The sequence below is a fragment of the Cynara cardunculus genome, assembly GCF_001531365.2.
Source record: "Cynara cardunculus var. scolymus isolate 2C chromosome LG 15, CcrdV1, whole genome shotgun sequence".
Classification (NCBI taxonomy): Eukaryota; Viridiplantae; Streptophyta; class Magnoliopsida; order Asterales; family Asteraceae; genus Cynara; species Cynara cardunculus.
Window position 1 is genome coordinate 17,990,488 of NC_037542.1, and position 25,237 is coordinate 18,015,724.

General features: G+C 32.0%; 1 protein-coding gene, 1 long non-coding RNA gene, 3 other non-coding genes and 1 pseudogene across 5 annotated transcripts in view; 5 read left to right on the forward strand and 1 right to left on the reverse strand.

Annotated features, from left to right (window-relative positions):
- Window positions 1–11,282: 11,282 nt before the first annotated feature.
- On the forward strand, window positions 11,283–19,103 carry LOC112527405 (endoglucanase 6-like). The gene is made up of 9 exons (XM_025138040.1): window positions 11,283–11,495; window positions 11,628–11,840; window positions 12,027–12,227; window positions 15,251–15,340; window positions 15,592–15,756; window positions 16,064–16,348; window positions 17,224–17,572; window positions 18,159–18,233; window positions 18,516–19,103. The coding sequence occupies exons 1-9, from the start codon at window positions 11,283–11,285 to the stop codon at window positions 18,803–18,805; spliced, it is 1,881 nt and encodes a 626-aa protein (XP_024993808.1). The 3' UTR covers window positions 18,806–19,103.
- Window positions 19,104–19,449: 346 nt separating this feature from the next.
- Window positions 19,450–19,610, forward strand: LOC112528816. Its single transcript, XR_003070841.1, has one exon. It is a non-coding gene; the product is annotated as a U1 spliceosomal RNA (small nuclear RNA).
- An 884-nt stretch (window positions 19,611–20,494) lies between these two features.
- Window positions 20,495–20,655, forward strand: LOC112528818. Its single transcript, XR_003070842.1, has one exon. It is a non-coding gene; the product is annotated as a U1 spliceosomal RNA (small nuclear RNA).
- A 287-nt stretch (window positions 20,656–20,942) lies between these two features.
- Window positions 20,943–21,072, forward strand: LOC112528824 (annotated as a pseudogene).
- Window positions 21,073–23,114: 2,042 nt separating this feature from the next.
- Window positions 23,115–23,232, forward strand: LOC112528842. The gene has a single exon (XR_003070861.1). It is a non-coding gene; the product is annotated as a U5 spliceosomal RNA (small nuclear RNA).
- Window positions 23,233–23,953: 721 nt separating this feature from the next.
- The window catches only part of LOC112528699, a 5,144-nt gene continuing 3,860 nt past the window's right edge, over window positions 23,954–25,237 (reverse strand). Inside the window, exons 2-3 of the long non-coding RNA XR_003070832.1 lie at window positions 24,313–24,397; window positions 23,954–24,242 (exon numbers count right to left, since the gene is read on the reverse strand). This is a non-coding gene — a long non-coding RNA (uncharacterized LOC112528699). The remainder of the gene's footprint in view (window positions 24,243–24,312; window positions 24,398–25,237) is intronic.

Below are 25,237 nucleotides of genomic sequence, written 5' to 3' on the forward strand. Positions count from 1 at the left end.
CATGTGAGACCAGCATGTTTTCGTGAGACCCGTGAGACCAACATTTTACACTTGAAACTTCACAGCAAAATGCTGTGAAGGTGACTTTTTAAAACCTTCACAGTGTTTTTGCTGTGAAGGTTCGACTTTTTTAAAATCTTCACTGTGTTTTTGCTGTGAAGGTTATGTGTAAAAATGTGGTCTCACAGGTCTCACGAAAACAGGCTGGTCTCACGTGAACCCAACCCTATATATATATATATANTCACGAAAACAGGCTGGTCTCACGTGAACCCAACCCTATATATATATATATATATATATATATATATATATATATATATATATATATATATGGGACCACATTTTTACCAAAATAAAATGCGAAGACAAAGCATGCTACAAATTCATGTGATTACTAAAGAGGGTTTCAAAGAACCAAAGACAAAACATAATACATCCAATATCTGATTTTTTTCAACTTCTTTTATTTTCCGGTTCTTTTATTTTAACGCTAGAAGCCAATATGAAAATGATGATGTCGGCTCTCATTCAAGGTCTTGATGGCATCTGATAAGATTCGAAAATATACGAAGATAACTTGTCCATTTGATCTGCTTTCGACAAGAAACTGAACATTATGCAGAAAGAAAATATGAGGAGATTATGTGTGGTTACTTCCCTTTTATGCTTTTATGTTGTGATATTGGTTTTATTGCTGCGAGGATCCAGATTCCCCACTCAATGAATCCAATAAGGAACGTAGTTTCAACCTTAAGGGATAGTTTAACTGGTAAAATCTTAGATTTGCTCTTTAAAGGCCACCAGTTCAACTCACTTCACGGCCGCTAGAGGGTTATCTGACTATTGACTTCAGGTCCCTATATAATTAGTTGGGTGAAAGTCCGCAACAACAAAAAAAGGGGCATCGTTTTCAAGAATAAGGTGATAAACATGGCAATATTATGATTCTCGAATTTATTTGTTGATCATCGTTTCCGTATGAGTGGTTGTCTGAGCCTAGATCGTAGCCTTGTCCTTTTTCCCCGTAAAAAACCCAGAAACAGAAATGATTATGTTGTGCCCTACGCAATAGGTGTTAATGGAGTGCAAAATTTAAGGTTATAAAGGTGAAAAACGCAAAATAGAAGGGAGTGATATGTAAATATAGGAGTAGACTAGAGAGGTATTGTCCCATTTGTTGGCCAAGATGACAAAATCTACTTTTAAGGCAGAATAATACATATATAGTCTTAGGTTCTAATAAATTTCTAAACAAATAAGCCAAGGAATAGATTCATAGTTAGTGTTTTGAGTCTTTTGAGACTTGTATCTCATAGGTTTTTGGGTTTGAATCTTCCATTCTTATTATATTCTTAAATATTATATTCATTAATCAATCAAAATACTTAAAATTTATCTGCTCGTATTGTTAAAGTGTTTGAAATAAACTTATGCAGTAATTGGTAAATGTGTGCAGAAAGTCATCCGGTCCAATTTAAACCGACTGATTCAATTAGAACCAATCGTCCATAATCGGATATCCAATTGTTTTTGGATCGGATCGGATCCAAAATTTCAACATCCAAATTGATTCCGTTGGTTCTTGGATGATCGAACCAATCCAATCCAATTATCATCCAACTAATATCCAATAATAATTATATATAATTATTAACAATTTACGATATTGTTTTTTAGTTGATATTTATATACATTGTTTTTTAATAACGTAAGAAAATATATGAATAATTGGTCAAAATGGTGGATTAATTGGTTGAGTATTAGATTAGAAGACTGGAGGAATCTAATCTGATCCAATGGATAACCAACAGTAGCATCCAATGGATGTAAACCATCCGATGCAATCATCAATTGGATTTGGATCAGATCGGATGTCCAATGTTAATCAGATTGGATCGGATGTCCATTGTTAATCAGATTGGATCGGATGACAAAATCCAACATCCTATAGATGATTGGATGGGATCGGATCCACCTAAATCTATTGGATTTCAACCAATGAACACCCCTAGTAATTGGACTAAAGTGATTTACAGTTTATTTCCTTTTCGTTATAACAGCGTAAAGATGATAAATACAGATATATCTTCTATGACTGATATATGCATAAACAATTATAAATAAACATATATATTTAAAAATCTTCTTTTAGAAAAGCCTAAGAAAAGAAAGAAGAGGATGGTGGTGATGGAGTTTGTATATTGTACACAATTATGGGTGCATGCGGAGCGTGGTGAAGCCTTTGCATGCGTAATTGATGAGCCCTAATTCTCATCCCATTCCTTTGGACCATTCTCAATAAACTAAATTATATATAAAACAATCGATTTAAATTAAGCTCCGAGTGGGGTCTTGTACACTCGTTCACCTTATTTTTCTAAGTAGAATCTTTTTAGGGTATGAATGGTGCATCTGTTAAACTTTGAGGGGTGCACCGGGATATTAAAAAATTACAAGGAAAATTAACTAAAAAAACGAAAAAGTCTCTTGAAATCAACCTAAAAATCTCTTCAAACGGTAGTATTTGGTTAACCATATCGGACAACTTTGACACAACTTAAAAGCGTACCCATTTGAGAAAAAGCTCGAGTCCCCCACTGAAAGGTTTATTGAGCTTTTTGATTACGATCGTTTGTAAATAAATCTTTATCAAAAATATTTATATAAAATTGTGTTTTTAAACACGTACTTATGGAGGTATCAAAATGCAGTTAATTAATTATTCAAACAACTGCTAAATCTTTTGAAAATGCAGTACACCCATGTAAATAAAGAACGAAATTGTCTTTAGCATGTAACTCAGTTAGCAAAGGATCATTGCAAAGAGGTGGGACGTGCAACCCAATTAGCAAAGGGACGGGGCAACTTTCACACCCCCAACCAGCTAGTCTTAACCATTGAGTGAGCCAATAAAATGCTTCCTCACATAGGTGCCATCGGAACCTGTGTGGACAGGTTGGGGTTGCCAGAAATCATCATTTGTCCAAATAAGAAACGAGAAACGAGCATCCCACACCTAAAAGGTGCCCCTCATAGGTCTTCCCCGAAACTCTCAATAACTAAAGTAAACAACAGAGAAAAACACTCATTGGTCATTTCGATACCAGTTTCAAAAAAAGCGTTTTATTTTATTAAAAACAATTATGATAAGGGTAATAACGGAAAAAAACAAAAGCTAGAATGATATTATATTTTATATCAATTAATAATTTCAAGAAACAATATAAATATCCAATAAATGAATTGTTGCTTTCTTTTATCATAAATACAAAAACCAATTCAAAACCTAATAATATGTCGGTCTACAAATAGATCAAAAAATATCAATTTTTATATTTAATTATTTTTTATTCATTAAAATTTTGTGAATAAATATTTGAAAAAAAAAAAACAAATATATTTTTAAAAGCATTTTATTTCACAAATTGTATTTAAATATTATACCAAGCTCTGCCACTGATCCAATTCAAGAATGACAGCAAATATTAGCAGTCAAACTTTAAGTCAACGATCTAGGCATCATATATCTCCCAACTTACGCAATACCCCCCTACTTTTTCACAACTTGCCTAAAATATTCAATACACAAAAGGATAGGTCCAAATTTACTAAAATGCCCACCTAAAGAGACAAAAGTCTATAAAAAATATTTAAGGGTTTTTTTTTTTCGATTTTGAGTTATTAAGTTGCTGGATTTTGTTTTGAATAAATACATCTTTGTGTTTTATAAAGTCGTTTAAATGGATTATTTTAACCTATAAAAATGACTAGAAACCAAAGGGTTTTTGACCTAGCGGTATCGTAGTCTTTAACCTTCTAGGAGGTCTAGGGTTCAAACCTCACAAAATGTGAGGAGAATGTGTGAGTTTATTTATATATGATGATGAAAATCTTTTCTATCTAGTAGACTTTTTAATTTTGTGTGATTAAGTTACTGGGTAATTTTTTTGAACAGGTAAATCTTGAAGATTTCATAAATATATACTATGTTATCTCATTTATGTAATATAATCAAAGTTTTGCATGTGACAAGGTCTTCAAAAAAAAATTTGGAACGCCTCTGAGGATGAAACTTCTCTAAAATAAAAGAAGTTTGGTACGGTAAACCAGTAGTCATGAGGGTTGAAATGTAAATAAAACAAAGTGAAGGGGTGAATTGTGTTATATTGGTGTTTTTCAACTTTTAGTAAAGTGTAAAGAGAATAAGGAAGAGGGCATTTGAGGCCTTTCGATTTTTTGTTCTTTTCTTTGGAAACGGTTGATTGCGGTTGAAACAAAGCTTTCAATGTGGTCCACATTCTTTCATCATTTTTCTACTTTACACCCTTTTTTTGTATATTATTATCCAAATAGTTCATGAAAAAAATTGTTTGCATAATGCATAGTTGAAAGTAATATTTTATGGTTAAGGACGAGTATTTTAATTAATGGACTTTTTTCAAAATACATGTCTTAAAACATATTATTAACCAAATTGTATACAATATATATATATTGTTCTTTTTACGGAATCAACAAGATTGTACTTAAATAGTAACAATCAGGGGGGTTTGTGTTTTTGTGAGCAACTTAATGAGCTTAAGGTCCTTACAGTTTTTTCAGTCAAATATACATGACTGTTTGGTGGTGTAAAAAGTGAGATATTCAGTAAACTTCAAAAATGAAACTTTATACAAAAAGTCAAGTTTTTTTTTTCTTTCAAACATGTCCTTTCAAATTAGAAAATATGTTCCTTTCATTTATGAAAAAACTTTCCCAATCTGTACAAACATATTAGTTTACACAGACAATTTTATTCATACAAAACTTAATGAAAAACCAACAAAAAAACCCATTTAGATGGATGTGCCTTAATACTTAACTGATATGGTCTCCGAGTATTAGTAATTTATGAAGTCAATCATCATATTTAAAGTAAATAAAGCGAAAATCAAATGAGAACCAAAAACATAGAGAAAACTAATTAAAATCATTGAATGAGTTTTATTTTAAGATATGATTAGAGATGACAACGGATCAGGGTATCGGGGATCATAATCTCCATCTCCGTCGGGGAATAAGATTTAATCCTTGTGCCCATCTCCATTGGGGAATCGGAGATTTTTTCCCGTTTACATAGTTTAATTTCCTACATGATGTTTTTATATATTATGTATATAAATGCCAATTTTATGTTAAACAACATATATTGCTAAACCATTAATTACCCAAATTTAATTGTTGCATTTGTATAAGGATAACATAAAAAATGTAATTTAAACACAAATATATCAATTACAATACTTAATAATTGAAGTTTTATATGAATACGTCGTTATATCAACAAAAGTTTCTCATGAACAACCAAATCAATAATATAATTCTTTTAACAAGTTTCATCATGAAAAATTAATTATATTTATACATTATATATACTGATGGGGTTTTCACTATATTGTATATATATATATATATATATATGAGCGTTCAAATAAAAACCACTCAATTTGTAAAAACCATGAAAACTTCATTCAACCAATCATATTTTTTCATTTTGTTCATTTTTTTTTTGTAATTATAAGAGGTTGATTAACCATTTTTATTGTGAAGTGTGTTAACCATGGATATTATCATCTTCATTATTTAATTTTAGAGAAATACATAAAACAGTTTCATTAAATATTATATGAAACAATTTCATAATCATATATGAAACAAATTCATCAAAAAAAGTATTATATGAAACAATTTCACAAGATTAAACAATTTCATGAAAAAATTTCATAAGATTAAACAATGAAATCGACGTATGAGGGTGGGTTATACGATTTTTACAAATGAATGTGGTTTTCATTTGATTGCTCATCTCTCTCTCTCTCTCTATATATATATATACACGCACACATAGAAATGTATAATTAATGTCGAGGTTGGGGTCAGAGATGAAAGGTATCCCCATCCCTGGTCAAACCAAGAGTGGGTATCGGGTTCCCCGTCGTATGCAAGTTTTTTGGCCATCCCTGGATATGATTCATATTATTTCACATTTTTCCTTTGTGTTTGTATGTTTGTGTCTACATATATGAAACATATTTTCATGTGTTTTCACACGTAAATTAATGATGCATGTGTCAAATATGAAACAACACTATATAAACATCATATTTTTCACATATGTAATACATTATGTGAAACAACATATGAAAATTGGTTTGCAACAAATTTGGGTTTTTATTTAATTTGCCCTATAACTAATTAAAAGTAATAATTTTGCTTCTAGGGGAACCTACATTTGAAGACCATAATATTATGATAACCTTATAACTGGTATATCATGTGCTATTTCACATGTTTTTTTTTATATATACGACTTCAATTTAGTGTATTAATTAACATATATTTGTTTCATAATGTAAACTTTTTTTATATGTTTGTGAAACAAAAAATATAATTAAAAATTTTCACATTGTGAACCGAATACATATAAAACAGATATATTATAAAACAAAACATGTTAATCAATATATTAAATTTTATCCTTAAATAAAAAAAAGTTTCAACCATCTTTTTGTTATGTTTTAATTAATAAATCAAAGAGCATCTTAAAAACACAAAATTTTGCAACTAAAAACAAACACGGTAGATAAATTGATGGATTTGGATTATATTGGCATGTGATATGAAGTAGAGGGGGGTAAAATGTAAATATGGAAAGAGCATAGTGTCGGTTGGTCAAAGTGTCAGGATGAAAATGAAAAGAATGAAAAAGAGGATGGGTGAAAATGGTAAATAAATGGTGGTAGGGAATATTGTCGGCGTCAGTCTAGTAGTAGTATCAAATTTCATGTTTTACAGTTCTTTTGAGGATACAACCTCGTGTCGTTTGTCCGTTTGCCACGTATACCTCTTTCCCAAACGACAAATATGTTTACTTTTTTATATTTTTTTTTAAATCTAAGGGTTTATTTTTTAAAAAAAATTACATTTTAATGTCTCTAAAGTATGATTTGATCAGACATTTGGGTATTAAGAACGTTTTTTTAATAAGAGCTTAAAAGCTCTAAATACCTATCCGTGCTCTGTCAGATGATTCATATTTTGAGGGCTGGAAGAAATTTATTAGAAAAAACTATTTATCTTTTATACTTTTGCACTAGTTTAACCGATTCAGATTTCAGACTTCGGACGTAAAAACAAACATTTTTATTGATCCAGATTTCAGACTTCAACACCACTTCCTATAGATTAGAATTGAAACCAGACTTCAGACTTCAACACTTCTTAAAAGACAAACACAACTGTCTTCTTTATTAGTTATGAAAATATTCATCTCCATTTTTTTCACTCTCTCTTCCAAACTTATGATGATGATAATAAGAATTGTTCTTCAATAATTCAATGAGAAAAACGTTCCACAAATAAAATGATAAAAAATAAAAGTAAAAGAATATTTTCAAGTCAACTAGCTTCATTCTTTACGGGGGCTTATTAGGAGCTTATTTCCCTTAGGCTATGTTTATTAGCAACTTAATATTTTTTTTAGGTTATGTTTATTAGCAACTTAATGAGCTTATTAGGAGTTACAACTTATTCGATCAACTTGGTAGTAGTTTAATCATATAGAAACTGACTCATTCAGTAAGCTTTTATGATTAACTTTATGTAAAAAGCCTAGTTTTTCCAAACCTGTCATTCATAATATAAAAATACGATCATTCTATCTATGAAAAACCATTAAAAAAAACTTTTGAATCTACACAGACAGATTAATCTATATAAACAATTTTATCCATACAAGACTTAATGAAAAACCAACCAAACAACCTCTTACTCTCTATACCATCTATTGTAAAAAAATCTAATAACACGTAGCTTGATAAGAGCTTGATGATTGGTTGATATGAATATATAAGGGTTGGATTACCTTATGTTCAACTTGTTAGGCCAATCTTTGTGGGGGTTGAGGTGGGGAGTTGCTTTGTACAGTAATTACATTTTTTTAATCTTCATTTCATTTAAACACATAAAAACATTATATATAATATAAAGGTGTGTTTGGTATATTGGACATAACAAAACAGAATATAACAGAGATTCATGTTTAATGTTTTAACTAGGGGTGTGAAAAACCTTAATTATCCGAAATATGAACCCAAACCTGAACCCTAAAATAAGGTATTTATGTAAAATCCGAAATAGGCCGGTCTTTTTTTTAATGTTTTTCAATCCATGCCCTCTACGACAAATGCACCATAGCAAAACAATAAATATCAAGTAACAATATTCACGTACACTTTTTCTTTTATTAAGTTTTGATATTTGCAAAATGGTTTTCATATTTTATTTTAATTCATTGTCTAGTTACAATTTCATTAATTTAAAATTATATTAACTTTTAAATTTTGATAGTGATATATTTAGACAACATTAAAAATATATTAAATGCCAAATTGCATGAAAAAAATAACGTATTTTATTTTGATTTATATTTTAGGTAACGTACTTTCAAAACTTTTATTTTGATATCTAAGATGTAAAATTTTAAACATATAAGTATCTCGGATAACCGGTTCAAAACTAATTTTAGATTAAAAAAATCATGTCACTAATCACGTCAGCAGATAATATTAAGTTGGATACTATATCACTTGCCACATCAGCATGATAACCGGTTAATGCTTCAACCGTTTACCTGAGTACTTAAATGTTTAAAACTTTACATCTTATGTATTAAAATGAAAGTGACGTTACTTTTTCATGCAATTTGTCATATATTAAATTATAATATTATTAGAGGATCAATAAATATAAAGGATGAAGGGGTATTTTGAAAGAAAAAAAAAGAGGCATATTTTTCAATAATTAAACCTTAAATAGTACTTTTGGCATATGACACTACATTAAGTAGAGAAACTCAAAATTCCCTTTAATAACCACTTGATATTTAATTTTTGTGCTTACATGAACAAACAAACAATTAGTTTTGTGTTCATGTGTTGTTTATGTATATTTTTTATTATTATTAATAATACTTGATACATTTTGTTTTGTATATCAAAGTTTTATAGATTCTTTTATTTTTAAATAATTTTTTTTCCTGAAAAACAGTATTTCGATTTGTAAACCAGTCTTGTAATGATTCCCGAAAATTATAACTTTAAAATGACGAAATGTAACAAAATTTCTCTTGTTTCTATTTTGTAACGATAAATCTCATTTTTCAACCACAAGAGTGATGTCTGATTGGTTTGATCTCAGGCTCCAAATGTCAAAAGGGCATGGAGGTTCCAGGTTCAAATTGAAGGAGAAAATAAAAATCCTCTTCTGACCACATAGGTTTAAATGCGGTGACTCTGGATACTAGCAAAGCAGCTGGTCGTTATAGGATTAGTCAGTTTGCTTAGCGGGTTGATAAAAAAATCTCATTTTTCTATTAATGTAATGAACTTCCAAATGTTTCTATTTTGATCACATTTCAACCAGAGTATGTTAATTAACGTCTGATTAACATAGACTTTAACAACGTATTTTGGTTAATGATCGAATATATGAAATAATTGTCTATAAATAGAAATGTTTTCAATCTCGAATGTGTTTCGGGATGGTGACGAACATTGTCCAATAAATAAAAGCATTATGCCGAAATGTTTTTACAATAAATATAGAAAACATTATAAAGTAACTTGTTACTTAGTTGTATTGTATAATTGTTATAAGTTTTAATTTCTTGGAGATACTGATTTTAAAAACTTTTTAACACTGTTGTTGTTCTGGTTGACGAAATTAGTTAAAATGATAAACAACATATGTAGAAATTATAACTAAATGCATCGGAAACAACTTTTGACTCTTATATTAGTTTTAGATATATCATAAATGTATAATATTATATTAACATCAATATATGGGACTAATAACAACATGTACATAGGCATATAATCATCTACGAACTTAAAATACCAGTTTTCATATGTTGTTTCACATATGAAACAATATGTGTGAAAATCCAGACTTTGTACAGCTTGATTCACACGTGTTTTTTTATATATGAAATGTTTTTTATGTGAACAAAATAGCGTCGACGTTTCATATATGAAACAACATTGTATAAACGCTGAATCTTTAAACTCATGAAAATTGTTTTATAAATATATATGAATTATTAGGTTTACAAAAGAATAGGATTTATGCATGTTCATCGGTTGACATCCATTGGATGTGAGGCCAGGGGAATCGAATCGATCCAATCATCCCTTGGATGTTGGATTTTGCCAACCGATCCGATCCGATTAACATTGGATAACCGATCCAATCCAATCAAATGGAAGATTGGATTTGTTCGGTTCCATCCATTGGATATCCATCGGATATCCAATGGACAATCTGATGGATTGGATCCATCTAATGTGTTAATTCAATCCAATTATCTAACAATGGTATAAATTAATTAATCACTTTTAATATGTAAGATTGGATTGGTTCGATTCCATCAATTGGATACTTTTATTGGATATCCAATGGATGGTTCGATGGGATTAGATCCATCCAATGTGTTAATTAAATCCAATTATCTAACAATGATACAAATTAATTAATCACTTTTAATATGTGTTAAAACCAACACAAGAGAAGTTAAAAATTCAAAGTCTCATATAAAACAAATTCTTATTTAAGTAATTTGAAAATAAATTAATTGGATAATAGTTGGATGGACAATTGGATAGTCATTGGATGATTAATTCATTAGATGGATAATTGGATGTTGACTGGTTTGGTTCGATTTTGGTCGGTTCTAGATTGTCATTTGTGAACCGACCGATCCAAATTGGATGTTGAAACTTTCAATCGATCCGAACAAACTATGGTCAGTCAGCCTTAATAGGATTTAATGTTGTATACAGTGTATGGATGGATATGTATATAAATGTAAACAACCCATATTCACAAAAAGAAAGCCCTTACTTCTCACCCAAACTAGGATCCTTCCAAGTAACTACATGGTCTCTTTTCTCAACCTTCATAATTACAAAATCCCTTCTTTCATTTTCTCAAATATTTATCTATTTCTTATTAAAAAATTGCTTAAATAAAAAAAACTTAGTTCAAAAAAACATCATTTATTACAACCTGCCCATTTCTAAAGCCTTGACACCTTCCTTTTCATCTCCTCCATATATATCAACCCTTTACTCCACTTTCTTCCCCACCCTCTCTCTCTCTCTCTCTCTCTCTCTAAAATTGGTTTATCAGGAATTTAGACTGATAAACCAGACCAACATTGCCATTTCAGTTGATTTCCAATGGAGGATTTCATGAAACTCTATTCAATGGCAACTACTCTGTTTCTGCTTATAGGGCTTGTACCTTTGGCTTTAGCAGGTGGACATAACTATGGCCAAGCTCTCAGCAAAAGCATTCTCTTCTTTGAAGCTCAAAGATCTGGTTATCTCCCTGGTAGCCAAAGAGTCAAATGGAGAGGGAATTCTGGTCTTTTTGATGGCAAAGCAAATGGGGTAATTTAATTTCAATTGTTTTTACAAAAAACCATGATTTGGGTATTTCTTTAAACTCAATTTAAGATGAAACCCACAAGTTTTCTTGAAAAAAAAAGGTTGAAATCTTGATGGTGAATTTTTGGTTTGAAGGTGAATCTTGTAGGTGGGTACTATGATGCAGGGGATAATGTGAAGTTTGGGTTGCCAATGGCGTTTACAGTGACAATGATGTCTTGGAGCATAATAGAATATGGGAAGCAAATGGCTTCAAGTGGTGAACTTGGTCATGCCATGGATGCTATCAAATGGGGCACTGATTACCTCATTAAAGCTCACCCTCAACCCCATGTTCTTTATGGAGAGGTACAATTCTTGATTTTTATATATATATATATATATAGGATTAATGGTGGGACCCACTAACTAGTTTTGGTCTCTAAATTGTGCTTTTAAGATGTGATTTGGTTTTTGGGGGTGAGAATTGTTCAAAATGCATGTCTTCTAAACAGGATTTGGAGGATGTTGATTGATTGCTGTGGATTGTTACAGGTTGGAGATGGTAATACTGACCACTATTGTTGGCAAAGGCCTGAGGATATGACCACTTCAAGAAATGCTTATAGAATTGACCAAAATAACCCTGGTTCGGACCTCGCAGGAGAAACCGCTGCTGCCATGGCCGCCGCCTCCATCGTCTTCCGCCGCTACAACCCTGCTTACTCCAGAGAGCTCCTCACCCATGCCTACCAGGTCAGTGAAACGACTCACAATAACACAGACGTAACTAAAAATCACTTAAACCATGGTGCAATTGAAGTAGATACATAGGCAGGGTGCACGCTAGCAAAGATAGGCGTATGTTAGCAAAGCAATTGAAATAGATACGTAGGCAGGGTGCACGCTAGCAAAGATGGATGTATGCTAGCAAAGTGGTTGAAGTAACAAGACAGTTGGGTCACTGGTGTGGCTTAAAATTGATTTGTGGTCACTGTGATGCACGTTAGTAAAAACAGGGTGTTTTTTTTCTTAGAATGTAGCGAAGATAAATCTTGATTTTGATGTTTAATTTTTATTTTTTTATCTCTATTGATATAATCTATACTATTTTATAAAATAAATTTAGTAAAAGTCTTAAAGTCTTAAAATTTTAAATGATCAAAATATCATTTATATTCACTTTTTCACTTTTTCACCACCTCCTCTCCTCACATACACTCACACTCTCATAACCGATTTTTTTAAAATTATAATTTTAAATTTACACTTTATACCCCTATAATTAATTAATTAATTTACTTTACGTCCTTTACTTTTAAATGTTTCATTTAAACATTTATCAAATTAACATAAATAATCATATATCAATTAAAACATGTTTAAAAAATACATCTTTATTTTAACAAGTTACACCATTATAATCGTCTCGTTAATATCTTCGAAATGAGTCCAATATTAAATAGTTTTTGACTTAATTATATTATTATATATTATATATATTGTGACAAAATATTTTTAATATTTACGATTTATACTTTTATAGTTATTTATTTATATATATACTACATATTTTGGGATTAGGCTGTCCAAATTGCACTGTATAATATGTTTTGAATTAATATGTTCTTGGGTTTTTTGAAATATATATATGTATTAATTCAACCTTAATATGAGTTTCTGGACAAGAAAGATGGTAAGCAGTTGAAATTTCATTCTAAACCCCATCTTTTTTGTCTTTTCATAGCTTATGATCTGTCAAATTTGTAGTTTTCTTTATTGGTTTTGAGTGTTTATCTTAAAACTCAAGTTTCTTGGTTCTTTGCTCTTGATGTAAAACGAATACATTTGTGGAGTCGTTTAAATATGTTGGATTTTTAATATATTGGATTTTAATCCGTCATACAATTTTTTGCATCGATAGTCTGTAATTGGAACCATAACTCTTATTTATTCAAATTGTATTAATATGTAAAGACTAAGTGTAACCTATATCATCGTTAAATCTTATCTTATAAAACCAGTGGAACTTCAAAATCGTTAAAATTCATGGCTCCCCCCGCATTGCGTGGGTACACAACTAGTACGATTTTATGTGGTTTTGAGAAAACGATAATGTTTTTATTTTTGAATGAAATATAAATTTAAAGATAACATAAAAAATTAAAGTAAATAAATCGATATTGGTATCAAATTAACTATTTAATAGTTCTCATTTTTGGTGTAACTTTTTTAATTTAATTTTTTATTATAATTTAATTTATATTTAATAACAAAGTAATTTATTTTCGGTTTAACAATATAATTTTTTTATAAAGATAATAATTAACTATTTTGTTAGAACCCAATGATTATTTTAATTATATTTTAGATTTTTTATATTTAAAATGAAATATTTATCCAGTATTTGATTATGTTTATTTACAGATAGTTATACGAATTCAAAAATAGAACTTTAATAAGTTGTATTTACACATTATTTACTTGTAATATTGTATTTTAAGTAATATGCATTAATACACAATACTTCATTCATAAAAAATTGTTTTAAAAGTATTTATCAAATGTTTTATAATATAGTATAGATATAAATATATTTGAATATTTTTATTATCTAAAATAACATAACCGTTAAAGTTGTTATTAGAGATTAACCATTTAAGGTTATTAATTAATGCAGTTGAAGTAAGTACTGTTAGGGTCTTTTATGGCACATTTAATAGCTAATGTGTCAGTGGGTCAACTTCTTTTTGGCAAAAATAGAATCTCATTAAGTTGGGCGTATGTTAGCAAAGCAGTTGAAGTTAGGCTTTTCACACTGTCAAGCTGGTTGTTGCCAGAGTAAGTTAGCAACAGCATTTATAATGCGCAGATACACTTCTTCACTGATTACTTTTGTGACTCCATTTTGGAAGAAGTATTATTGCGTTGTTGATTTGTCTTCTAGTAATGTACAAGTATCTATGCATGCTGTACAGATGGTATTATTTACTAGAGTAAACTACAATGAAACAATGTGCTTTCTTATAGTTTTAAAATTACAAGATGGTTGTTATAGTTTGTAAAAATATCTGGATTTGGTCTTTTTTTTAGTGGTCGTTAAAAAAATTCATCAAATGATAGATATTTTCATACAATCATTTCCGTCTTAAAATAAGAGGTTGTTTATTAGTAATTTAATAAGACTCACAACTTATTCGATCAACTATACATGATTGTTTATAGTGACTTAATGATATAAAAATGACTTATTCAATCAGTTTCGAGGACTGAACTTTATGCAGAAAACCAAGTTTTTTTCAAACATGTCATCCCAATATATCTATAAATTAGGACGGAGATTTCATAATTAAAATCAAATAATTATTCAAGTTAATATAGGAATAATTATGTAATTTAATAATCAGTTTTTTTTATAAAATTAATCTGATAATTTTGTCCGTAAATAAATATCTCAGAATTATTTTAAACACCATAGGTTAAGTATGTCTTGCTTGTAATTTTGATATAAAAGGAAATGTTGGCGCACATGTTGGATCACGGAAGTTAGGATGTTCATCACGAATAATGTGTGTACTCACCGTAGAGATTTGCTGGGATCACAGATCTCACCCGTCTGATCAAATCTAGTAGATTCAATAAGCAAAACGTTAGCCACGTGGTACCATAGGCTGTGGGTGGATACACGACGCACCTACTCGTATTATATCACTCTTTTACGTTACATTCCGATTTTGCCCCTACAGCGTTTCACTAATTTCATCTATTTATCTTTTCAGCTCTTCGATTTTGCGGACAAATACAGGGGCAAATATGACAGTAGCATCACTGTGGCCCAGAAGTACTACCGATCTGTCAGTGGATACGCGGTATGTGATCACAATCCCTTCTAACAACCAATTTTTCATCTGTTCGTGCTGATTTACAATAAGATAACATGGGATACAAACATGTTCTGATTGGTCATTGTGTAGACCAGTTTTGAACATGTTGTATCAGATATGATTTTACTTTTTAATTAAATGTAATTTGATTTTCTTTTTGCATTTTTAAAAAATTGATCGACTTCTCGTATGGTTCTCTATTTTTATCCTTATATTTAATAATTTTGTTTTTGTAGGATGAATTACTGTGGGGAGCTGCTTGGTTGTACAAGGCAACAAACAATCAGTACTACTTGAACTACCTCGCTAGAAACGGTGATGCCCTCGGTGGGACCGGTTGGGCCATGACCGAGTTCGGTTGGGATGTTAAGTATGCTGGTGTTCAAACACTTGTTGCAAAGGTCAAATATCTCTCGAATGTTTATATAGTATAATCACCGGACCAAAAGATTGTCGAGATGTACAAAAGGCCCGAAGCTCGATCCAAAAAGCCCAATTAGGCGTAGTTTTTTTTCAAAAGCTCAATCGAGCCTATTTTCATACCTAAGGCCCGACCTCCAAAAAAAAACCTATACTCTTTCTTTTGCTTACTAAAAACGGGCTTAAAAGTTCTGGACCAAAGCCCAAAAAAGCCCGAGATTTGTGCATCCCTAGTTAATTATGTAGTGTTGTATCTAAAGTTTTTGTATTGTGGTTGACGTTATGCAGTTTCTAATGGGCGGAAAAGCCCGTGGACACGGCCGGGTGTTCGGAAAGTACCAAGAAAAGGCCGAGTTTTTCATGTGTTCATGCCTTGGCAAGGGTAGTCACAATGTTCAAAAGACTCCTGGAGGCCTCATTTTCCGGCAACGATGGAACAATTTGCAGTTTGTCACAAGTGCATCTTTCCTCCTAACCGTCTATGCCGATTACTTGACTTCCGCCCGGAGAAACTTACATTGTTCTTCCGGCACCGTCACCCCACCCAAGCTTCTAGCATTTGCCAAATCTCAGGTAATTAAACACAAAGTGTACATTTTGAGTTCCTAGAGTCACTGTAGCTATCTTAAACTATTCTAGATTCGAGAAACATGTTCAAATGACGATTTTACCCGAAAACACGAAATGCCCATGATCTGAACATGGCTAAATAAGGGAACACTACAACAAATTAGCTTTATAAGATGCCTCGATTGTCTATGTGTTCTAATATAATGCTTTATAGAACTTCGATTTATATGACCAAACTGTAAAGTGTCATATCTAAAGCGTTACAATAGGTTTATAGGATACTTTTAGGCGTTTTAACAAGTTTTTTTATGACACTTTCAAAAGTGTCCTATTAGCTATTTTATAGGACACTTTGAGAAGTGTCTTATATACCCCGTCCTCTTATAGGTTTATAGGACACTTTTTCAATAGCGTCGTTTAAAATAGTTAATACGACATTTTATTTTAGAAGCGCTCTAAAAACTTGTTAAAACGATTAAAACATCTTATAAACCTATTGTAACAGTTTTCAGATGTGACGCTTTTTGGTTTGGTCTTATAATGTAATTTTTTAGGTTGCTTCTATATTTTCTTTATTAACCTGTATATCTAACCCGCTATGCGAGGCAACTAATCCTAAGGTGACCACCCACTTCGCGGGTAGTCCAAAGCATCGGATTTGAAACTCCATGGTCATAAGGGGATTTTTATTCCTCATTGGATTCGAACATGAGACTTTCAGGCACTTTTGAGTTTTGACCTTTGGATCCCAAGTTCAAATCAATCGGGCACCATCCTTGTGGTTGCTTCTACATTTTAGGCATCCTATAAAATCAATTTTGTCGTAGTGGAAGTAATCAAAACCTAACATTTTGGCCCGGTTTCGGGTGTTTTTGTAGGTGGATTATATTCTTGGAGACAACCCAAGAGCAACAAGTTATATGGTTGGATATGGGAACAACTACCCTCAACAAGTGCACCATAGAGGTTCATCGATTGTATCGATTAAGGTTAACCCTTCATTCGTTAGCTGCCGAGGTGGTTATGCTACATGGTATAGCCGAAAAGCACGTGACCCGAATCTCCTAACGGGGGCGATTGTTGGTGGGCCCGATGCGTATGACAATTTCGCTGACGAAAGAGGGAATTTTCAGCAAACCGAGCCTGCTACATATAACAATGCCCCTCTTCTTGGAGTCTTGGCTAGACTACATGCTGGCCATGGTGGTTACAACCAGCTTCTTCCAGGTAACATACTAACATTAGTAATTTAATTCCCATTTGAATCAGCATTCACTGCAACAAAATCAGTTTTATTTGATGCTAAAATGTCTAAATGTCCTAATAGACTGTTTTATAAATTATAACTCTCCGTCCCAAAATGAATGTCCACGATGAAAAAGTTATGTAGTTTTAGGAATGTGGAATTATTGCATTTTTTTAGTTAACTAAATGACAGTTTTACCTTTAATAATAGAGAGATAAATTTTCTCTATTTTATAATCAAAGGTAAAATGGAAAATTGGACACTAACTTTTGAAAATAGACATTTATTTGGGACAAACTAAAATAGAAATGTGAACACTTATTTTGGGAACACTAAAGTCATATAAAAAGACTAATAGAACGTTTTATTTAAAAAATGTTCTAAAAAACTTGTTAGGATACCCAAAAGCGTCTTGATAACTAATTGTAACACATATACATAGAACGGATAATTGTTTGGTCCTATAAATCAGTCTATTACGACATTTAGACATTTTTTATGTCTTGTAAAACCTATTTTATTGATTTTCGTAGTGTTTTCTTTAATTTTTCAACCTCTTTTTTGCAGTTGAAATTCCTTTTCGTAAGCCCACTGCTGCTCAAATAAAGCCCACTCCAGAAGCTAAAGTAACCCCATCTGCAGGTAAATCTTGATAACAACCTTGAAATTTTTTGAACCGGTAAGTGCTAACCGTGGTAGGAGTCATCGTTGTCCCTTACAGGGTAAGACTCTCAGTCCTTGCCTTAGCTCTTACCGGGTAAGATTCTTGGTCCTTACAATGTTGATTCAGTAAGATAATGCGACTTGGTAAGCGCTTACCCGGATAAGCGTTTGGTAAACGGCCCGACTTATTAGATCTTTCAAATGGGTATTTAGAATTTGCATAGACTGCAAATGAAATCTGACTCAAAATCCCATATTTAGGTTTGATTGCAATTGCACAGAAGACTTCAAGTTCATGGGTAGCCAATGGAAAAACCTACTACAGATACTCGGTTACAGTAAATAACAAATCAAACAAGACCATCAAGAACCTTAACCTTTCGGTAACAAAGCTCTACGGTCCGTTATGGGGTCTAACAAAGCAAGCCGGCGGTTCCTACGGGTTTCCGGCATGGGTTAGCTCTCTACCCGCCGGAAAAAGCATAGAGTTTGTTTACATTCATACCAATTCTCCGGCGAAGGTCTCTGTTATGAGCTACAAATTGGTCTGAATCCGGCCAACGATCGAAACAGACCAAAAGATGTATCTAATGGAAGGTACATGAGTTTTTAGGGGTTAAAACTGAGGTCTGAAGAATGAGTGAAGAGACAGTTAAGAACAAGTGCTCATCCTCTTTCTCCTCCTCCTTGATCATATACTTCTCACCACAAGATTAATTAATCCTTTTGTTTTTATATATCTTTTCCTTTTTTCTACTTCAAATTAGCTTTGAAGTGTTGTTATCTGTTCCTGTTTGTGTGTAAATTTGGCAACTTTTTCTTATCTTGCAATATGAATATAGATTTTGCAACTTTTGTATGTTGTTTTTGCTTTGTTAACCCAATGATTTATGAATTTGAAATGCCCGTTTACCCCAAGACTTACCTTACCTGGTAAACGCTCACCGATAAGATTCAACATTATTACTTAACTTACTGGGTAAAATTTATCTGGTAAGCGCTAATCGGGTAAGAGTCGTCACCTTCATTTGCCGGGAAGACTCTTACTGGATAAGAATCTGGAGGTTGAGGTTGTGTTGTTTGTGGGTAAATTGTTAGGGTGCAGGAGCTCTTCATTTCATCCCACATTGGTGTAGGAATGAAACCTAAAGCCACAACGAAGGTTATTTAAGAGACGTGTTGTACAACTTAAAACATACTTACCTGGACGAGATCAATGGGTGATCATTAAGGCCTATGGTCTAGGTTGGTGACCTCCATTGCACTTAGGAGGGGTGCCTGCCTAAGGTCGACCCAAGTGGTTGAGCCTACGTCATAATTTGTGACAGCGGGGGCCTGCGTTCGCGCGGCCTCTACCCAATTTCTTAGTCTAAGTCTAGTTGTGTTGTCTTCTATAACATGTTCTTGATGAAAAATATGTAAAATAAATGTCCCATTCATTCGAATTGGGTCTAGAAATTTAAAGTATTATTAGAAGGATACTTGTATAATACAACGAGATATATTTCAATTTTAATATTTTGTTTTATTATTTGTAATTGTCTATAATATGGTTTTATATGGTTTTTAAAAAAACATCAATTTTTTATTTTTGAATAAAATATATTTTTGTAGATATCATAAAAAAATTATTAGTATCAAAATTAACTATTTAAAAATTCTCGTTTTGTTTGTAATTTCTTTAATATTAATTTAGGTTAATGAAGTAATTAATTCTTGGTTTAATAATACAATCTTTTATAACGATAATAATCTAGTATTATGGTATAACTCAATTAATATTATCATTTTTAATTATATTTTAGATTTTTTATATCTAAAATGAGATATTTATCATATATTTAATTATGTTTATCTGTAGTTAGTTACACGAATTCCAATACGAAACTGCAATAAGTTGTCAATTACTTATAATATTAAATTTTAAGTAATATGAATCATTTAACAGTGTTCTATGCATAAAAAATGATTTTTTAAGAGTTTTTATCAAATGTTCTATAATATAATACAGATAAAATGTTTCTGATGGAAAAAGATGTGGATGAAAGATCCCAGTCATCTCATTTAATCGAACCGAGTCTAGAAATCTAAGAAATAGTGAAAATTCTACATGTTTGTTTATTTTCCATATATAAATGTTTAGGGTGCAGAAGCTCTCCATTTCATCCCACATTGGTATTAGAATGAAACCTGAAGCCACATCAAAGGTTATTTAAGAAAAGTGTTGAACAACTTATTACATACTTACCTGGACGGGATCAATGGGTGATCAATAAGGCTCATGGTCTAGGTTGGTGACCTCCATTGCACTTTGGAGGGGTGCCCGTCTAAGGTCGGCCCAAGTGGTCGAGCCTACGTCATAATTTGTGGCAGCGGAGGCCTGCGTTCGCGCGGCCTCTATCCATTGTCAAAGTCTAAATTATTTCTTGTATTTAATAATCTATTTCATTTGGTATTTTATAATGCATTAGTTTTTTTATTGTTTGGCATCATTGGATACAAAAACAAAAAAATTGGAACTTTAAAATGCATTATTTAACAAATAAATACAATTCCCATATAAGTTAAAACTACAAGTAGGTGTATTGTTAGGATGTATAAGCTCACCATTTCATTCCATATTGGTGTCATAATGAAACATTAGGCCAAAGCAAAGGTATTTAAGAAGAGTGTGTTACAATTTCATACTTAATTACCTATGGTTTAGGCTGGGGAACTCCATTGTACTTTAGAGGGGTGCTTGTCTAAGGCCAGTTCAAGTGGTCGAGCCTACGTCATAATTAGTGACAGTGGAGGCTTCCATTCGTGCGGCTTCTACCCAATTTCAAAGTCTTTCATTTTTCTTATGTACAATAATTTGTATATAAAATGGATAAACAAGAGACATCCAAAGATAAAAATATGTATCAAAAACTGTATAACTACCAAAAAAAATCCTTGTGTCTGTGAGTATTCTTGAACTCTAAGTAGACATTTGGTTTGATAGAATGTTTTTTGGGGAGCATTTAGTTTGATAGAATGTTTTTGTGGGTTTTATGAGGCATTTGGTTCTAACAAAATCTAAGGACATTTGGTTTACATATGAATAGAATTGGATCCCATACATTCATGAATTTGGTCGTTCCATTCTCCTCTCAACCTAAACCACAGTTTGCAACCCTTTCATGACCTGCAACAACCTTCTCGCAAACTGCTCTCTTCTCACTGAGATACCCTCATCTCAATATTGTTGTCTTCGTGTTCCTCATCTGCAACACCCAAACACTAAAAATTATTTTTGGGGCTGTTTACAAAACACTCACCCGGGTAAATGCTTACAGGCAAAATTCAACACTATCATTTAATTATAAGGTAATATTTTAGTCCACCAAAATGGTATCGTATATCACAAATTATCCGGTAAGCACTAACCATGGTAAAAGTCATCGCACTCACTTACTGGGTAAGACTTTCATTCCTTGTCTTCGCTTTTTACTAGATAAGATTCTTAATCTTTGCTATATTCATCCGACAAAATAATATGACTTGATAAGTTTTTTTATTTTTTACCAAATAAGTGTTTGGAAAACAACCCTCCCTCCTTCTTCCTCATATTTGTTTTCTTTGACTTGCAAACCCAAACCCAAACCCAAAAAACTCTGAATGTGGTAGAAAGAATTAGATATAAAGCCCTTTTGGACTTTTTTTTAGAGAGAGAGAAGGGGTGGACATAATAAAAGAACTTGCTGTTTTAGAAATAACTTTATAATAACTTGATATTTTAATATATTTATAACTTAAAAATAAATTACAAAAAATATAATAAAAAGTCTATTTTGGTCGTTTATCGTTATATCATTCCAATTTCGAAGCTACATTTTGTCAACTAATACAGATAGATTTTAATCTTTTAATAGATTCTATTCCAATTCATGTCAACAAAATGGATGGTCAAATTTCATTCTAATTATTCCATTCCTTCAAAAAAACATTCTTTGAAACAACCGTCCCCTTAGATTTCTTGTAAGGTTGGAATTGGAAGAATTTAGAACCTTTAGTGTGTCTGATTTGTAGGATTTGAAATCCAAATAGTTTTTAAAAACAAATTATAAATAACTATTAAAATAATTAAATTAATTTTTATCACTTAATTATTACAAATTGAATGTTTTTGACGAATTCTAAATTATTATTACAAACAAATCCAATGAAATACCAACTATCTCATGATATTTCTAAATACAATGTTAATACGATTTCATTGAAATTCAAGTGATTTCAAGTCCAAATTCCGAAAACCAAAGTGGCCCTAAGAGAGTGTTTGGTTGAGACGGATAAGAAACGGAAATTCAAATGAAACGTTATCTCTTCTTGTTTGTGTGTAAATTTGGCAACCTTTTCTCATCTTTGCGATATGAATTTAGATATTGCAACAACTTTGGTATGTTTTTCTTGTTTTCATATTACAATTTGTGAAAGTTGTTTGTTTGGTTAACTGTGAGTTTCTACATCAGCTACGCACCTACTAAATCTACAAGAATGGCCTGGTTTAGATGAGATTTTTCATTACATCCCCTAAATCTTAACCAGTACGTCACAACCCAAGTTGAAATTGTTCCTATTAGAAACAAAGATTTATCTATATTTATAAAACTAGGAAAATGAAACTACCACTTGTTTAATTGGTTTATGAGTGTGAAATGAAGTGCAGAAGATGAAAATGATCCTAAAAACCTAGAAATTTAAAGCATCTGTTTGAACTCTTCAAATAGCACTGATTTATTGTGGACTTGTAGCTTACCCACATCGCAATATGTATGCAACTGTGGAGGTAGAAGCAGATGCATAAAGAAGATGCTTAACAAAGTTCTGAAATCACGCAGCCATGCAATGAACACAAAGCAAACTATTCCTTCGCCTTTTACTAAAGAATACTGTGTGTTTGTTGTATCAAGTGACAAACGCTTATTTTTGGAGAGTTGTTCATTTTTGTGAATGCCTCCTACAATTTACAGTTTCAATTATTATGGTGTTAGAAAACGTTTTTTAATTGATTCCTATCTAACCGAGCTCTGATTTTAAACTGTGTTAGACCGATTCTTATACCAATAATCAAGTCATCAGTCATCTGTTGTATTGATTAGTGGCAGTTTTTTACGTTTGGATTCTCAGCGACTAACCAGAATATGCCTAGAAAAAAGCACCTTTTGTCACTCTGATTGTGAACTTTGGGGTCGTTTAGAAAATGCTTATTGACAAAAGTTATCACTCTCATTTACCTTATCAAGCAACATTCTTAGTCATCAAAGTGGATTGTGGTAAGCATCTTTTACCTTCATACTGGGTAAGAGTCTTCTCCCTCACCCGCTAAGACTATGTCCTTCTATGCCTCTAACTAGGCAAAATTTTCGATCTTTGTCATGCTCATCGGTAAGGTAAGTGACACCCGATAATAATTTAACTAGTAGGAGTTGGGTAAACAGCCCCTTAATTGATTTCGACATATCAAACTGGCTAGGATCACTTGCTTTGGCCCTTAGTCCTTCCTTTATATCCCTCAGTAAGTGGACCATGGTAAGGGAACCTGAACGCTTACTCTTACGGCTCTTCCTAGCAGGGGCGGATGCCGTATGTCAAAACTGGTGGATGGGTCCTCATTAAATATTCTCTCTTTTATATAAGTAAAAAACATTTTTTTTTAAAACTTTCTACCCAAAAGATGCTCTAAATTTGGTAACGCACAACCTGCCCAGAACCACGATTGTGATCATCTATCGATGTGTTGGAGAAAATGGACCTTTCCTGAGGAAAGCCAAAGCAACAAAGTCATCCACATGAGCTCCTAATACCATGCATCTTTCAAAAATATAGTACAAATAGCCGAAATCCTGTAGAAATGTGGTGAACAGATTCAAACGGCAGTTAGATTGTGAATCTCTTTGCCGCCGGCATATTGGAACAACCGCTCAAGTAACGTATCCATAAAACCAATCGCATCTAGGCCACGACCTTCAATTAGAGAGTACATGGTTAGAAACAATTAYGACTTCCACAAAGTGTGGCTGATACAACAACATACCAAAAGCAACAAGTCCCAAYGAAAATCCAGCATATCCTTCCCTTTCAAGTACGTTATCACCTCCACTTCTACGACCTATCTCACCCTATAAAAGTTATGAATCTTGCTGATTGTGGAAATTTAGGAAGTGGTAAAGATGAAAATTGTAAGCAGAAGCATGTCATCATCAGCTCAACATCAATGGCCATGGCTGTCAAAAGTATTCTTGTCTCAAATCAAATTGCAAATTGAATGTTTTTGACGTTTTCTAAATTAYTGTTACAAACAAATGCAGCGAAATACCAACTATCTCATGAGATTTCTAAATACAATGTTTATACGATTTCATTTAAATTCAAGTGATTTCAAGTCCAAATTCAAACTTGCCCTAAGARACGGATGAGAAATGGGAATAAGAATGAATGTTATCTCTTCTTGTTTGTGTGTAATTTGGCAACCTTTTCTCATCTTTGCGATATGAATATAGATTTTGCAACAAATTTGGTATGTTTTTGCCGGTTTTCAAATTACAATTGTGAAAGTTGTTTGTTTGGTTAACTGTGAGTTTCTGCATCAGCTAACATGCACCTACTAATCCCACAAGAATGGCCTGGTTTCGAACCTAGAGTAGATGAGATTTTTCACTACATCCCCTAAATCTTAACMAGTACGTCACAACCCAAGTAGAAATTGTTCCTATTAGAAACAAAGATTTGTATATATTTATAAAACTAGGAAAATGAAACTACCACTTATTTAATTGGTTTGAGTATGAAATGAAGTGCAGAAGATGAAAATGACCTAAAAACTAGAAATTTAAAGTATCTTTTAAAACTCTTCAAATAGCACTTATTTATTGTGGACCTGCATCTTTCCCACATCGGAATATGAACGTAAATCTGGAGGTAGAAGCAGATGCATAAAGAAGGTCCTCAGCAAGGTTTTA